The sequence below is a fragment of the Ambystoma mexicanum genome, chromosome 4q (genome assembly GCF_040938575.1).
Source record: "Ambystoma mexicanum isolate Mex_15411 chromosome 4q, UKY_AmexF1_1, whole genome shotgun sequence".
NCBI classification, from domain to species: Eukaryota; Metazoa; Chordata; class Amphibia; order Caudata; family Ambystomatidae; genus Ambystoma; species Ambystoma mexicanum.
Window position 1 is genome coordinate 838,720,355 of NC_090928.1, and position 16,557 is coordinate 838,736,911.

At 47.4% G+C, this 16,557-nt stretch overlaps 1 protein-coding gene across 1 annotated transcript in view; it reads right to left on the bottom strand.

Moving 5' to 3' along the window:
* Positions 1-16,557, bottom strand: part of GTF2A1L (general transcription factor IIA subunit 1 like) — a 1,760,055-nt gene that overhangs the window by 686,100 nt on the left and 1,057,398 nt on the right. The window contains exon 7 of the mRNA XM_069608408.1: positions 2,917-3,162. Coding sequence (XP_069464509.1) covers positions 2,917-3,162 — 246 coding nt within the window. The remainder of the gene's footprint in view (positions 1-2,916; positions 3,163-16,557) is intronic.

Consider the following 16,557-nt stretch of genomic DNA (forward strand, 5'->3'; position numbering starts at 1 on the left):
GGTCGGAGTTGGGTCTTGTAATACTGGCTGACAGACGTTGCTTCATTTGCTCAAAGTCAGCTCTCAGGCGTTCAGCCAATCTTGCTTCACGTCCAGCAAGGTCTAGTAAATGACCCGATTCACTGGGCCTCGAATGTTGGCAGTTGGAGCTGCCGAAGTCAGGAGCTTTGCGTCCGCTATTTGCTGTGCACGTCTTTAGTGCACTCTGATTCGCACTTCGTGATGGGGACGTGCTGCTCCATCTCATCTTATTTGCTTCAGTTTCCGGTAACGGAGGCCGCTGATGTGATACCGCGGCATTTGTATGATAGCCTAATTTCAAATTGTCCTCATCATTTGCCTCATTTGCCTCACTGGATGGCTCTGCCATGGTGTTTGAGTCGTCGGATTTCGCGGGTGGATACAAGAATCTAAGCTTTTTAGACTCATTTTGTTCTAACGGCACTTCAAGTTCCATCAATTCGGAGTCAGTGACGTCAAAAGGCGATTGAAACATCGCAGTATTTATCTCAATCACCGGCTCAGCGGTTGGTTCAGCGCGGGCGAGCTTGGCTGTCGAGCCGCCTGTCTTGAGGCACTCATCTTGTACCCGGCTAAGCTCTAGACTCGAAGTTCCTGGGTCCAATGTAGTCTGTGGTCTACAATTTCCATGGTCCATTATAGGACCTCTACATAAGGAGTTGATCACCTTGGGGCATGCAAAGGTAGGCGAGACAATCGCACTACTGCAGGGCACGTGTGACGGGGCTAGGATGGAAGGCATGGACACCGTTAACACGTTTTCCATGTCGGACGTCGTTTGCCTCTCTCTGCTCTGCTTGCACTGAGTCCCCCAGTCATATCCGGCTAGTGAACTCACAGGCGGTGGGGTAGTGCTATGGCTGATATTTCCGGTAGTTACCACCGGGTCCATCGGTGCAGGGTTAGGCACGGCTTCACCGCAGTGGCTATTGCTCACGGTAGCTGCTTCAGGGGCAGATACAGGGGTGGTAGCTATGTGTTCGGACCTTGCTCTGGGGAGAAGCGTTTGCCTGACCATTGCACGCGTCAGGGGGCCGATTTCAGCCATCCAAGAAGATAATAAGGGATAGTGAATTAACTTCACTTACCGTCTCGTGGCCGTCAGCCAAGCCACCCACCTCAGCCAGCCTCTGTTCAGCCGCGGACTGCCGCAGACTGAACTCTGCCCGAACTCCGCGCGCGCTCCGCGCTCGAGATGGGTTTTTATAGTCAGTTGGACTTTCTTTTTCCTTAAAGGAATAGGTTGGATCCCGGAAAGACACAGTCGCTGCAGCTCCTCACACCACACTCCGCCAGGGACTGCCGCAGACTGAACTCTGCCCGAACTCCGCGCGCGCTCCGCGCTCGAGATGGGTTTTTATAGTCAGTTGGACTTTCTTTTTCCTTAAAGGAATAGGTTGGATCCCGGAAAGACACAGTCGCTGCAGCTCCTCACACCACACTCCGCCAGGGACTGCCACAGACTGAACTCTGCCCGAACTCCGCCAACGCTTATTGCTCATCGACTATCTCGGCAGCTCCCAGCTCTGGCATCCGCAAACTGGAGAAAAGCTCTCTCCACAACAGTCAAACATTGCTCAAACCCACTGCCCAGCCAGATAATTCCCAAGCCTATTAAAAAAGCAGCACTATTACATTTTCCACCAACAGGATAGATAGTATACAACAGATTCCTACCACAAAATCAATCCCCCCAACTTCTTGATCCCACAGTGCATAAACATGGAACACCATCGCAATCCTCAAAATTGTAAGTCACTCATACAAGCAAGGCATATTGTTTGGCATCTGAAAAACAGGACTAATCTGTCCTGTCCTCAAAAACCCACTTTGGAACCAGACCTCCAATGTCAAACTAATGACAGAACACTATCCTCCCATTGATTTAAAAAATAATTGCAAAGGCAGTTGCAAACTAATTCAATAATTAGATTAACCAACACACACTACTCTGAGATTACCAATCTGGATTCAGACCAAAACGTAATACAGAAACAGTCACCATCTAGGTCATAGATGATGCTCTAAAGCATTGCCAAAGACTTGTGTGTCTTGGTCCCCCTCAACCTTTCTGCCATGTTCGGCATAGTCAACCATCTCACACTGACCAGCTTACTCTCAAACCAAATGGGCTTTAACACAGTGCTCAAATGGTTTGCATTTTACCTCTCAGACAGGGGCCAAGTTGTTCAGATGTGAAACTGCAGGTGACCAGGCAATGGTCTGACTGGAGGACTCCCACAATGAACAATACTCTCCACTGTGACCCTTGATCTATATATATATATAGACCTCTTCGGATCACTTCTAAATCCAAATTGATGAGGAATCACCCTAACCGCAAGTGCTCCCACAAAACACCTGGCTGCCCACCAAGCGCAACTCATAACAGGGAAATAAGAAACTCGACCACATTTCTCCCAACCTAACAAAGTTGCACTTGCGTCCCATAACAGCCAGAATAATTTAAAATTGCCTCTATTACTGGTACAGCAACCACCATTGCACACCTGTGTACCTAGTTGACAAACTCTGCAGCTCAGTTAATTCACATGCCTCCAAGGGCCAGGCCACCGCACTGGCCAAGACAAAGCTGGTTTACGAGGATATCAAGAAGCCAACCTTCTCTGCTTACTTGAACACCATCGCGGTGGCAACCCTAAACGCGCCAATGTACTTGCAGCTCAGGAATTAACGTGCAACCTATTTTAACACATCCTCCTTACCTCACATGCTGCCGTCAATAACATATACAGTGCACCATCGCTTCCTAACTAGGTACGTGCTATGTAAAACCCCAAATACAGATACATTGAAAATGGCAACAAAACATCTGTAACAAAAAGGAAATGCATAATTTAGTTCAAAAGGAGTTGGAAAAAGGTGGTTCTTTACCTCCTCTATTGCATCTATCTCATTGTCTTCATCATCGCTGCTGTTGCTGGTAGAATCATCATTTGACACACTGTCACACTCTTCAAGAGCTTTCAGATCTTCTGTATCAATTATACCAAGAAATTCATTCTCTTCCACATCCCGAACCGTTCCTATTTCTTCATCTGAAGATGTATCACCTGTCCCATCTATTTGGATTATCTCAATATTGTTCTGGACTTGTGTTTTATTTACAATACTAGGAACCTAGCATGGACAAAACACAGAATCAATATTACTTCAAGAAACCGGAATAGTAGTTGGCATGCTTCCTATAATTTGCAGAAATTAGAACAAATCTTATATCCAGAAAGGCAGACAGGATTAGACAGACATTGACGAATTTTGCCCAGCAGGAGTAAAAGGATGGGTAGAGGCTAAAGCACCTACTCAACCCTCACTTCCACAAACCAAGAGTGAATCAAATCATAAAGGTAAAACTGGCCCAGTTAAAAGCTAAAACTCCTGCATGTGTGGGCCAAGGTATGGCTTTACTCTTAAGAGGGGTTTGAATGTAATTCAGTAGCCACCAAAACAGTAAAGTACAACAGTCCAAAATAAAGCAATGCCCAATCAAGGTTCCATGAAAAAAATATATATATAACTTTTAATTAAACACAACATATGCAATAACTAAAAAGTAAACGCTACAAAAAAACAGCTGTAAAAAGAACACAGAATATGCAAGATAGCAAGACGGAGCACTCCAGGTTAATGAGGGGGGAGAAAAGGCAGTAAAAACCAGTGATCTTTAAAAAGGATATGTTCTTGTAGCATATTTAAGTGACCCATCCAGTCACTGCGGTGTAAAATGAAACAGGGGGCAGTTATCCGGCAATAAAACAGTTTTAAAGTTTTGGCAGTCTGACAACGGCAAAACAGGCTGTTCAATTGTTTGCTTTGAAAGGCAGCAGTCATGGTAGACCAGCGGCAAGCAGAGGTCGAGGGCAGGGTTGAACTGCATTTCGTGGAGCATGTCAGGTTCGATTCAACAGCAGATGGGCTGGTGTCAGGATGTGCAAGGCAAGTTGGTTCTATGCGGTGCTAAAAGGACTCAGTTTGGGAGGAACACCAGGGTCGGTTCAATCACCACCTCGATCAACGATAAAGAGGCTGGTGGTTTGAACAGTGGTTCAAGCTGTGCAGGTGCAGCAATGCTTCTTTGTTCAAGCGGAGATAACCTGCTTTAGCTGGGGCGGTGCAGCGGCAAACTGGTTTGAACGTGCGGGACAGTTTTGTGTTGAAGGAACTGGAGGACAGGAAGGTAGAGAGAGGTAAAGAGAAAAAAAGAAGGCCTGGGGTCCCTCTGCCTGCACCTCTCCCTGGTCAATAGCATCAGAGCCTGTTTTGGTTTGCAGCACCCTGGTTTGAGACTTGTTCTTTTGTGAAGGGTATGCCCTTTAATTCCTGATCCCAGGACACCTTCCTGTGGAGAGGCTGTCCCACTGAAGACAATGTTACCTGCCCTCCCGAAGGATCGGAGAGGCAACCGCCAGTGGTAGAGTCTTGCTGGGAGAAGCAGACAGTCTGGCTGGGGGGAACACACACATCCTTTCCACAGCAGAGCGGGGCTCACAGGGCGGACGCAGGGTTCAAAATTGCCAGGAGCTGGGAGCAAGTTAGCTCCTGAGTATAGTCAAGGAGAGCCTGGTTAGCTTGAAACCAACAGCAACCAGGAACTACTTTTGACTCCTGGGGCAAGTGGTGCAATGCAAACCTAGCTATGTGATATTAACTATGTATGTTCGGGATGTATATAAAGCACAATAAAGAGCACACTTAAGGGACATTTAGAGCATATTGGATAACATGAAATGGACAAAATGTTAGTGTTTGCATCTTGCGCAAAGTTACACAGGCATGATAAGAAAAACATGCATCTTAAATCCATCAGGAATAACACATGAAAATAGACTGGAAAATGCGAGCACAGAGCATCCCAAGCACAGAGCATCCCACAATCAAGTACAATTAAAATATATAGCCGATGACCAATCCCCACAAAATCAAATCTAAGCATCATTACTCTGGTAAGGTCATTAAATGTCATCTGTATGAACATACAGAAAAATAAAAATGAGCTTTAGATAATAAAATTGAGCTGCTAAATCAGATGTTAGATTTGTGGGGACTACTGTCAGGGGTACAGGCAGACAGACATGGACAGGCTATGCACAGGGGAGTTGTGGGCACTATTGTGGTAAAACAGGTTTTACATGGAAAGTTGCAACCATATAAAAGGCTGCTTTGCCCTATGTGCAGGAAACGGGCTAAAAACTACATTGCCCAGCAGCTGGCACCAAAAGACTACAATTCACAGCATGCTTTGGGCCAATTCGGGCCAATCAGGGACCAGGAAGGGCATGGCAGCCCCAACGCGCATGCGCAGAGCCCCAAGCACGGGGCTTGCGCTTGAGACTCCACCACGAGAGGATGTGTGGACCGGAGCTCCAGCAAAATCACACGCGAGGGGCCCAGCCCCACCCGAGCAGCAGCCCGGCCCCTCACCTTCACAAGAGAAGTACCTCTTCATGCTTAAGCCTCAAGGCGATCGAGGGGAAAGTGCAGGGGGCCATCGTTAGCCCATCCAGAGCCCCTGCACCATTACATATTTTGTGGAGAATTACACCGTGCTGGGTTCGTATTGTTGCTGGGGTATTTCTGCCTCCTGGAGACCACGAAAGGCCCGCGAGGCGAAAACACTGGAGACATCTTACCAAGTTTGAACGCACAATCATTTACGAGGGTCAGCAGGAAGACCGCTCGTGCAAATCTAGTGACAACTATAATCACGTTCGCAGGGGTCTGCAGGAAGACCTCTTGCTACTAGTTGTACGCTTAGCTGCACAGAACTTGTTTTTGGTGCATTATCTTGCACTATCCGGGCACAGAGAGGCAACACTGTGTGCGTGTGTGTGTGGACCATTGAAGACAACACTTCACAGACGTGATCAAGGACTCGACCGCCCTTCATGGACAGGACCCTGAAGACCAGAGCTAAGTCTGCATGCTAATTCTATTGTTGGAACAGTGTACTGGTCTGTTGACATAGGGTTAGGTAGCGTAATGGTGAGCTCATGTGCAAATTGGTGCTCATGTAAAGAATAGCTATAAGGGCTGAGGACACAGAACGAAAGAGCGCAGCAATCAATCTTACCCTATATTCTCCCTGTCCTGTCCATTACCTCTACCTTACCCTCAACCCGGTTTACCTAACTTCCCCCTACCTATCCAATCATCGAGACCCTAAACCTCCTTCCCTGCTCTGGTCAAGGAAACCCGTGTAAGCTTTGACTTGCGGGCTCCGCGACCATAGTGGGGGTGGTTGGTACAACGTCACTCCTGCACCTTGGATCTGGGCATCGGGACAGCTACCCTAATCAGTTAAAACTGACGGTCAAAAAGAAAAAAGAAAATGCCTAGTGTGCACTCAGACTGGATAGTGCATACATTTATCATCATATGCCTGCTTAAACAGTCAACTACTTAAATAATAAATAAGACACAATGTATGAAGTGGTACACAACATTCACATACCTACTCAACTTTGTGATCTATAATGGAAAAGAAATTGAAGAAAGAAAGCGTGATTCAATCCATATCCCTGACTATTTACCCAGGAATCAGGACATTAAGGCATGGAGTACTTCAGAGTAGTGCCTTTTTTCACACAAAGTCTGCTTCTGCCAGTAACCCTGAATAAAGATTTTTCCAGAACAACTTTCTTAGGAAGTCTTAATTCTATTAAAGACACAGAGGCGAGCATTATGCTTCTTTTTCTTTATTCACTTCCATAGAAAGAGCTCAGCAGCCAGTTTTGATGCACCCCAAAAACCAGTTGAATCCATACATAGACAGGGTGCAGAGGAACGTACAACAACATTACACTATATATCATTTCCAGTCCCCAGTGAACAGTCACTGAAAAAAAGAAACTCCATTTCCCAGCAAGCTAGGTCCATGAAGTCACTAAACATGTGACACCAGTGCTCCAATAACAGTAGGTAAATACCTCCAAATAGGGACCAATAGTGTATCTCCTCCTCTTTCGAGGTTGCGAACTTGAACCAAATAAAGAAGAACAACATAACAGCTGTAGTTGGTGGCGGTGGATGTCTGGAGATCCAAGGCACGTCAGGATGGCTTATCCGAAGGCACTAGGAAAGACAAGAAAGAGTCAAGGGTTACCTAATGTATGTATTAACCCTATTCAGTATACAAGGGTGGGAGAGAAAACAGAATTCCTTAGGCAAACCATACATGGCATGTAATACAATAAACTCATCGCCTGCATGAGACATAGCACAACTGCACACAAGCGTGGTACGCGCCCTGTATTTCTCTAGTCAGGCGGGATAATGCTCGCCTCTGTGTCTTTAATAGAATTAAGACTTTCTAAGGAAGTTGTTCTGGAAAATCTTTTTTTTTATGTCAAGACCGAGGCTCACATTATGCTGGCTTAAAGTTTACTTACAACTACGGATGCAGGTTGCTCTACTAGCTTCAGGTAGAATTGTTTAAAAATAGACTTGCCTGCCCAGTCGGGGAACATCATGATGACCTCTAAACGGACTCCGACCTGAAAGGCCTTGGATGCCATGGCGCCTCTCATCGAGTGAGCGCCAAAGAGATCAGTATCTATTCCTGCCTGTGAGAGCGTCCAGCGTACCCAGCGCGCCAAAGTTGGTGCGGAAACCGCTTTATGCGGCTTGCGAAGTGCTATCAACAGATGCCCGTTAGGAGAGGCCTTGAGTGGCACGGTCACGTCCTCGTAGACCTTCAAGCACTTGACGAGGTAGAGCTTAGGCTGTTCTGTAGAGGCAGGGGATGAGATAACTCTAGAATTGCATTTGGTTCGCCTGGATATATAAAACACTATGCCGTCAGGCAAAAATGACCTGCCTACTAGGTCAAGCACCCTGACAGAGATTCTTCTGCAGGAGACTAAACATAGTAGCATAGTCATTTTACCGGAAAGAGCAGTGCGAGATAATTCCTCGTTATGAGGCCAGGAAAGAAAAAGATTCAGTACTCTGTTAACGTCCCACAGAGTGTTGTAACGGGACGGAGGCGGTACCGATAGGCGGATGCCCTTAAGTAGTCTGCACACTAGGTGGTGTTCACCTGCTGGTAGGCCCTCCACAAGGTTGTGGCCGGCTGAAATTGCGGAGCGGTAAGCGTTAACTGCCCTATAGGTGAGGCCCCGCTCTACTAGTGTGGCCAGAAAGTTCAAAATGTCCTCTATAGGTGCTTAAACCGGATGGAGCCCTCGGTCCAAACACAAGCGTGTCCAGGCACTCCATGAGTTAGAGTATCTCTTGTAGGTAGCGGGGGCCCAGCTCTCATCGATGAGACGGACTGCCTTGAGAGAGATGCCTCGGACCCTCCATCTTGACCTGAAATCCTCCAGGCTGCCAGAATTAATGACTCGGTGAGGAGATGTGGGTGGCGTTGGCCTGCCGGACCCGCTAGTAGATCTGGAGACTGGGGTTGGAAAATCCGAAGAAAGTTCCAGCAGAACTGGATACCAGATCTGAGATGTCCAGACCAGTACTATGAGGACATACTCCGCCTGTTCCCGACAGGCCTTCGCCAGGGTCCTCGCCATCATGGTGTAGGGGGGAAAGGTGTAAAGAACTCCCCCATTCCACTGTTGTAGGAATGCATCCGTCGCTGCGGCTGCCGGGTCCAGTCTCCAGCTGTAAACTCTGGAAGCTGGGTGTTGAGGCGGGAGGCAAAGAGATCCTTGCCCATGGGACCCCATACTCGCTGAAGCCGGCAGAAGATCTCTGTCGAGTCTCCAATCGCTGTAGTCTGTGGAGTGGGGGCGTGCCAATCCGCGACTTTTGTTTGAGACCTGGAAGGTACTCCGCCGAGACGGAAATGCAGTGTCCCAGGCAGAAATGCCAAAAATCATTGGCTAGTTCTGCTAGGGGCCTTGACTTGGTGCCACCCAGATGATTGATGCATCTTACTGCAGAAATGTTGTCCATTTTCAGTAAGATACAGCAACTCACTCTGCCTCTGGCGAAAGATTGCACGGGGAAGGAGCCTGCTAGAAGCTCCAGACAATTTATGGGCATATCGAATTCCTGAGAGGACAGAGTTCCTCCCATGGCCACTGTGCCGCATCTCGCCCCCCCAGCCTGATCGGCTGGCGTCCGACTCCATTATGTCCGGGGCGGACCCGAAGATCGCACTGCCGTTCCAGGCATCCATATGCGTGAGCCACCAGATGAGCTCAGTCCTTGCCTGTGGCGATGGAGTTAGACGTTGAGAGTAGGAAAGGCTGCGCCCGAGATGTCTGCCTTTCAGCCACTGCAATTCCCAGTAGTGAAGGGGGCTGGGAAATATTGCCTGTTTGGAAGAGGACACTAGACCTATTACCCTCGCTAACTCCCGAAGGGAGAGGACATTCCTCTGTAGAAGCCTGCAAATCTCCCGACATGTGGCGAGTATCTTGGGGGTAGGCAGACGGAGTTGCAAGGTTTGTGTGTCCACAATGAATTCCAGGAATTCTAGACTCCTGGAGGGGCAGAGAACCGATTTCTCCCAACTGATGAGAAAACCAAGGTTGCGCAAGAGATCTATGGCGGGACGGGCTTGCTGTTGAACCAGAGACTGGGATTGAGCCATGAAAATGAGGTCATCGAGGTATATAATCAGTCTGATAATTTTTTCTCTGAGATGTGCCACGACTGGCCGCAGGAGTTTGGTAAATGCCCAGTGGGCCGAAGAGAGCCCGAAGGGCAAGCTTGTACATTCCTAGTCCTGTTCCTTCCAAGTAAACCTGAGATAGTTTACGTGTGCCTGATGAATGGGTACTGGTAGATGGGCGTCCTCGAGGTCTAGACAAATCAACCAGTCGCCTGGTCTCAGGATGTCTGAGCATGTGGATCCCTTCCATCTCGAAATGGCGGTATACTATGAAGTCGTTCAACGCCTTGAGATTTTTTACTGGACGCACTTTTTGTTTTCTGCGGATCAGAAATATAGGGCTGAAAAAACCTCCCGGACTCTAGCACAGGCGTATGGCCTGCTTCTGGTGGAGTTGAAGTACCTCATTGTCTAGCGCTGCTGCGTCCTCCTCAGTCATAACCATCTGCGCAGGGCAATAAGCTTGGAAGCGCTGCGCAAAGAACTCTAGGCACAAACCTCGCGCTCCATTTCGAATCCAGGCATCTCCTGATAAGGAGTCCCAAGCCTGTGCATAGAGAGCTATTCTCCCCCTACGGGTGACTGTGGTCCTAGGGCTGCTATGGTTGCACTGACCTGTAGGCCGTTGGGCAGGATATCTGGCTCCTCTCCTCTAGCCGCGTCCTCTTCCTCGACCCCTGAAAGGGAAGAAGTTTTACCAATGATCCTGCTAGGAGTTACGTTGGTCTCTAGCATGTTGGGGTCTCCTATTGAAAGAGTATCGGCCAGAGGAGTGACCCCTGCCTCGTCCGGCCCTGTAGAAATGTTTTGATGCAATACTCTCAATAGAGGCTTGAGCCTTGTCCAAAGCCGTGAAGGTACCTACGAACTTCGACATTTCTTTGACAAAGGGATCTCCAAATAAGAGCCCCTGAGCTGCTGGCCCGGAATCAGAATCTGCCAGATCCCCCAATTTTGGGTCTATTTTCAGGAGAATGCTCTTTCTGCACTCTGTAGAGATGGCACAGTTTGCATTCCCTAGCATGCAGAGTGCCCTTTGGGACCAACCTGCCAGAATAGCAGGGTTAATTGGATTGCCCGTGTCAATGGCCTCTTCGGCCAGATCCATGATTTTAGCCAGGGGTCCCATGATGTCAAGGACTGTCATGGCCACTGGGCAAGGACCCATGTCTTCATCACTTACAGGGTCCAAATGGACCCAGTCCTGGCGCCTCTGTCACCAGGCTCATAGAAAAGTGTGCTTTGCACACTTTGTGCCTAAGGCACGTGCATCAGGGCCGGGCGTGGCCATAGAGGATCATTGGTGAGCATGTGCAAGAACCTCTGGGAGTGGCAAGGTGGAGCCACAAGGTGGGGCCAAAGGGAGGGGTCGGGCCAGCCTGTTTAAGGCCAACCCCGCCCACATACTGGCGCTTCGCGTTACTCTGCTTTCTGCAGCGTAACGCTTACTGCCATTCTTACCTGTTTTCTCTGCTCTTCTCCTCATCGTGCATCTTACCTGATTCTGGCTACTCCATCGCTGAAGGTGCTTCTTACCGGATTCCAGCTGCACCATCGCGGAAGGAGCACCTTATCTGTCTCCAGCTACACCTGCAGCACTCCCAACGCCATCTGAGTTGGAGCGCTTCTTCACCTGATCCGGACATCCAGCTATGCGGGAGCTTATCTTCCACTCTTCATCTGCGCAGAGCCTCCATCCTGCAACATACGAACCGGCCTCCTAACAGCCAGCCTCCACTCGACGCGATCAGACTTCTCTTGCAAGAGAAAAAAGCGCAACAGGTTAGGAGTCATATACATAACTAACGCTCGGCTGCGCCATACCTAAGCCTAGCGTTCAACATTAAAAGCCAACTTAGCATCTAGTTCAAAGGCTTCATCATCCTTTGGGGAATCACTGGACTCGCTCCTAACATCGCGACTCCGGGTAGCCATCTTCACACCTATAGAGGAGAGAAAAGACATTGCAAGAATTATGAACTATAATCACAGCAAAAGACATTGCATGAATTAAGAATTACAATCACGGCAAAAGACATAATTAAACGATCATCGCTAAAAGACTCGCCGTCTAAGTGGTTGGTCGCAGCCAGCCTGGATCGCCACCTCCGCAGGCCAGTGAAGCAACAAGGTCCACTCCAAGCGCCCCTGCTACAAGAAGCAGGTTGGAGAGCTGAGCATTACAAATAAAACAGATGAGCTTGCATGGGTAAATGCTTGCACACTTCAATCTGGCACGAAAGGGTCGAGGGGAATCACGACACCACCATGCCATTCTCATTGCCCCTCATCTTCTCTCAGGGACAATATCAGCATCCAGAGCAGTTGATTCCACAGCAGCTGGGGGAGAGAATTGATCCAGGGGAGCCAAGTCGAGGCAGGGCTCCAACCGTGCCCCAACGTCCCTGCAGAGACCAGGTGAGCGTAACAGAACGCAAAGCCTCTCTGAATCTCTGCCTGGGCGTTATGGAAACCTCTGAAACCGACTTGTTGGCCCAATTACTGGGGGAGCTGCGGGCTGAAGTGCATGCCTCTAGGCAAGAGACCAATGTCTTGAGGAGAGACCTTATTGTAGCCCGGGAACAGATGGATGATTTGGCAAGTCAACTGATCCACACACGCAGGACAGGTTCCATTACCTGGAATTGCACCAACTCCTTTGCCACAACCATCACCACCTGTTCAAGTGGTTCTTCCAGGGACAGTCCCGCTGGCTCCACCAGGGCATTTCACCGGCGACCCGAACAAATATGCCGTATTCATGAAATAGTGCCGTCTCCACTTTTTGTGTCGGTCCTGGGGGCCTTTCCTAACTACAGCGCAAGAGTTGCCTTTGTACTTTCAGTGCAGCTGACTGGTCCATACCATTAGTAAACCAGGATGATCCAATACTTTGGAATTTTGGGGAATTCCAAAAGGAATTGGAAAAATTGTTTGCCAGACACACCCAAGGAGAAGCCTTATCTGTCTGAGATAACAAATTATTGTCTCTCAGACAAGGAAGCCACGACTTGTTGACTTAAATTGCCACCTTCAACCATCTCATAGCACAGACTAATTGGCCTGAGGAAAATAGGACTACACTTTTTTACCGAGGGCTACTTGGTGAGATAAAAGCTGTACTAGCTCAAGTGGTCAACTCGCCCGAGTGTTGTGCGGAATATATTAACCTGATGGTGCAATTTGACCATCGGTTACAGGACCGAAAAATGGACTGCACAAGGGCTGAAGGGAGGTCAGTTTACATGCGACCTCGGGACAATCAAATCAGAACTCATGAGCCCACTGAAAGCATGCAAATTGGGGGATTACGAGCCCCTATTTCTAAGGCTGAAGGGGAAAAAAGGAGACAACAACTTTGTTTATATTACGGTAAAGATGGACATTTCCTCTGAGATTGCCCTATAAACCCCCCCCCACCTCCCCCAAGAAGATGGTATGTGCCACGGACAAGGGCAACGAAGAAAAGGAACAGAAATCAGAAAACTCGGACGGCCAGCAAGTGTAGGGGTCCACTTGTCGAGCGGAATAAAGAAAGTTGTACAGACCTCACACCTGGTCATCCCGGTGTCATTAACCCATCACCAATAACCATCCAAAGTACATGCTCTAGAAGCCTACATTGATAGTGGAGTGGTGGGAAATTACATCTATCAGAATTTGGCCACACGCATAGGCCTTCCGCTTCAGCAAAAACCACAATCGGAAAACGTCACTGCCGTGGATGGCTCTCAGTTGTGTTCCGGTCCAGTAACACACCGATAAGGTGACGCTGATATGTCAGGATGGTCATCGGCAAAGCATTTCTTTTGATCTTATAGGAGCCCCTCAGTTCCAAATGCTTCTAGTAATGCTGTGGCTTGAAACCCTTAACCCAAGGATTGACTGGCGCACAAGGAAACTGACCTTCTCTCAAGAATGTGCTGAGAGTTGCTACCACAGAGAAGTGAGGAATCTACAACTCAAGGTGAAACCCATCCTAGGAATTTCTGGTTCATTACCCTCCGAATACCAAGACTTTTTGGATGTGTTCCAAAAGGAACAAGGAAACGCCCTGCCTCCACACAGAATTTACGACAGCCAAATCGATCTGGTCCCAGGAGGCCAATTCCTTTGCAGTAGAATTTACGCTCCGACTGAGCAAGAGAATCAGCATCTGAGAACATACCTAGATCAGTACCTAGCCAATGGGTTCATCTGACTATCCAAGTCCCCAGCCTCCTCAGCTCTCCTTCATACCAAAGAAGGAAGGGGACCTCAGAATTTATATAGATTATAGGGCATTGAACCAGATTACCGTAAATAACAGATACCCTCTGCCACTCATTCCAGAGTTACTTGATCAAGTGAAGAATGCTCAAATCTATACAAAATTTGACCTATGAGGAGCTTACCATTTGGTAAGAGTGAAAAAAGGCATTGAATGGAAGACAGCATTCCAAACCAAATAAGGGCTTTTCGAGTATCAGGTTATGCCCTTTGGATTATGCAATGCACCTGCAGCATTCCAGTTCTTTATGAACAATGTACTTCACGAACTGCTGGATGTCTGTGTCCTTGTATACATAGACGACATCATCATCTACTCAGCATCCAAGGAAGATCATGTGGGCCATGTAAGGGCTGTTTTGGAAAAGCTTTGTAAGCATTGACTGTTGGCCAAATTGGAAAAATGTTCTTTCCATGTCACGGAAGTCGAGTTCTTGGGCTTCATGCTTAGCCCACGAGGGGTTCACATGGACACTCGCAAGGTGGAAGCGATTCTTCAGTGGCCATCTCCGACAATATCATAGAACAGAAGTGGTACCAGGAGAGCAAGATAGACGATTGAGAACAAGACAGATGATAGTAAATATTAAATCATTATTTTTATTTTATTCTGATTTACGTATACCAAATATAGAAATAGATAAACATTTTTAATTAAATCCATAAAAAGCATCCCAATATCATGCATTCATACAATCATTCATACAATTTAACATTGTATTCATACAATTTAACTGTTAGAGTTTCCCTTTACTTTATCAGAGTGATGAATTGGAATTTGTCCAAGTTCTTAGAATCATGAATGTTAGGATGTTAAATTGTATGAAGGCATGATATTAGGATGCTTTTTATGGATTTAATTAAAAGTGTTAGCTATATTTTTTATACGTAAATCAGAATAAAATAAAAATAATTATTTAAATATTTAGCATCATCTGTCTTGTTCTCACTCGTCTATCTTGCACTCCTGGTACCACTTCTGTTCTATGATCACAGTAGACAGAACAGATAGGCAGAACTTTAAGAAATATTGTAATGAGATATGTTGCGAGGAGATTTCAGAAGACACGAGGGGCAGGATTTTAAAGAATTGCACTTCATGGAAACCTGTTTACATTGGGCTCGATAGATGCAGTAAAGATGCTACATAGTGGGCATCGGGACCCATTGAAGATCTCGAAGATGTTTGCGGGATCCTCCCCACTTTATCAGAGGGGACGTAGGCGGGTGGGGTCCTTGGCCCACATGTGGTGGCACTGCCTGAAAATTCAGCACCAAATCAAAAATGTACACCACCTGCAGGCATTAATGGATTTTGGAGCGGGCCTCTGAGCTGAAAGGGGGACAGCGAGGATGTCGTCCAAAAAGTCCCACTCCTTGCACCCCAGCCTCTTAGTAGCTAAGCATGAAAGTTCAGGCTGCTAAGGTTCATATGGAGGACCCTCCCTCCAACTGGGAGAGCAAGCCAACTCTCTTTGAAAACATCAGCGAGGGCAGATGGACATGTCCAGCAACTCTGGATACCACATTCTCCGAACTCAGTCAGGAACGATCATGATGATCGGAGTTCCGAACAGGCGCAACCTCCTGAGAACCAGTGCAACGACAGGGATCTGCAGGAACTCATGCGTATCCACCATAGATCCCTAGTGAGGAAATTTCCTGAAGCAGACAGCTTGCAATTCCTGTTGACATTGGAAGCGAAGAAGTCCACTTGAGGGGTTCCCTAATAGGAGATCTACTCCAAAATTTACTGACAGAGATCCGACTCATGGGAGGCCGAATTCAGTATGCTCAAGGTATACGCTGTGGCGTTCTCTTGTCTGTCCAGATGGGCCACCATCAGAGAGACACCAGTCTCCAGATCCCAGAACCACAGTTGCATTGCTTCTCTGAACAGAGGCAAGGATCCCAAACCACCTTGTTTGTTGAAGTAATGCATGGTGTGAGACATGCATGGTATCAAGAGACAAAGACTCAAAAGTGTTAGCTTCAAAACCTTCAGACTAGCCCTAACTCTAAGTGGATGGTTCCCTTAACTGTAATTTCTAAAGGTTGTTCATGTCTAATAGTTCAAAGTAAAAGTCTGTGTAAACCTATGCTTGCCCTCGCTCTTTACCAAAATGTGATAGGTAGTCTTTAAAAAGAAAAATAGTGGTTTAACAGAAAAAAGGAAACCAAGGTTGGTTTTAGGTGGTCTTCTCACCGGGTGTAGTTTGGTCAATGTCACAAAAATGAGTTCAATCAAAAAGGGCCATTCGTAAAACCTTGTCCACAGAGCCCTTGCCATATTCTCAAATACCGTCAGTGTCTTTGGATTCCTTGTGATTCCCTTCCCCAAGCTTCAACTTGTTCAAGTTCCAAACACCACAAAATAAATATAACAGTTCCTTTTATGTTTCTCATGGTTCCCTTCCCCAAGCTCAGCCCCCTTTCAGTTTCCAATAGAAAATTCAATTTTGTCAGGATGTACTTTGCTTTCTTCGTTCGGTCTCTCAGGGTTCCCTTCCCCACGCTCAGGCCGCTTTTTGGTTTCAAATAAAAGTTCAGCTTGTCAGGATGTACCCTTTCTTTTGAGCAAGGTTGTTTCACACACACTTCACAATCAGAGACTTACGCAACCACCTGGTTCTTTGCTCCTCCTAGACGTGACAACACTGATCTGTAACCCCTCT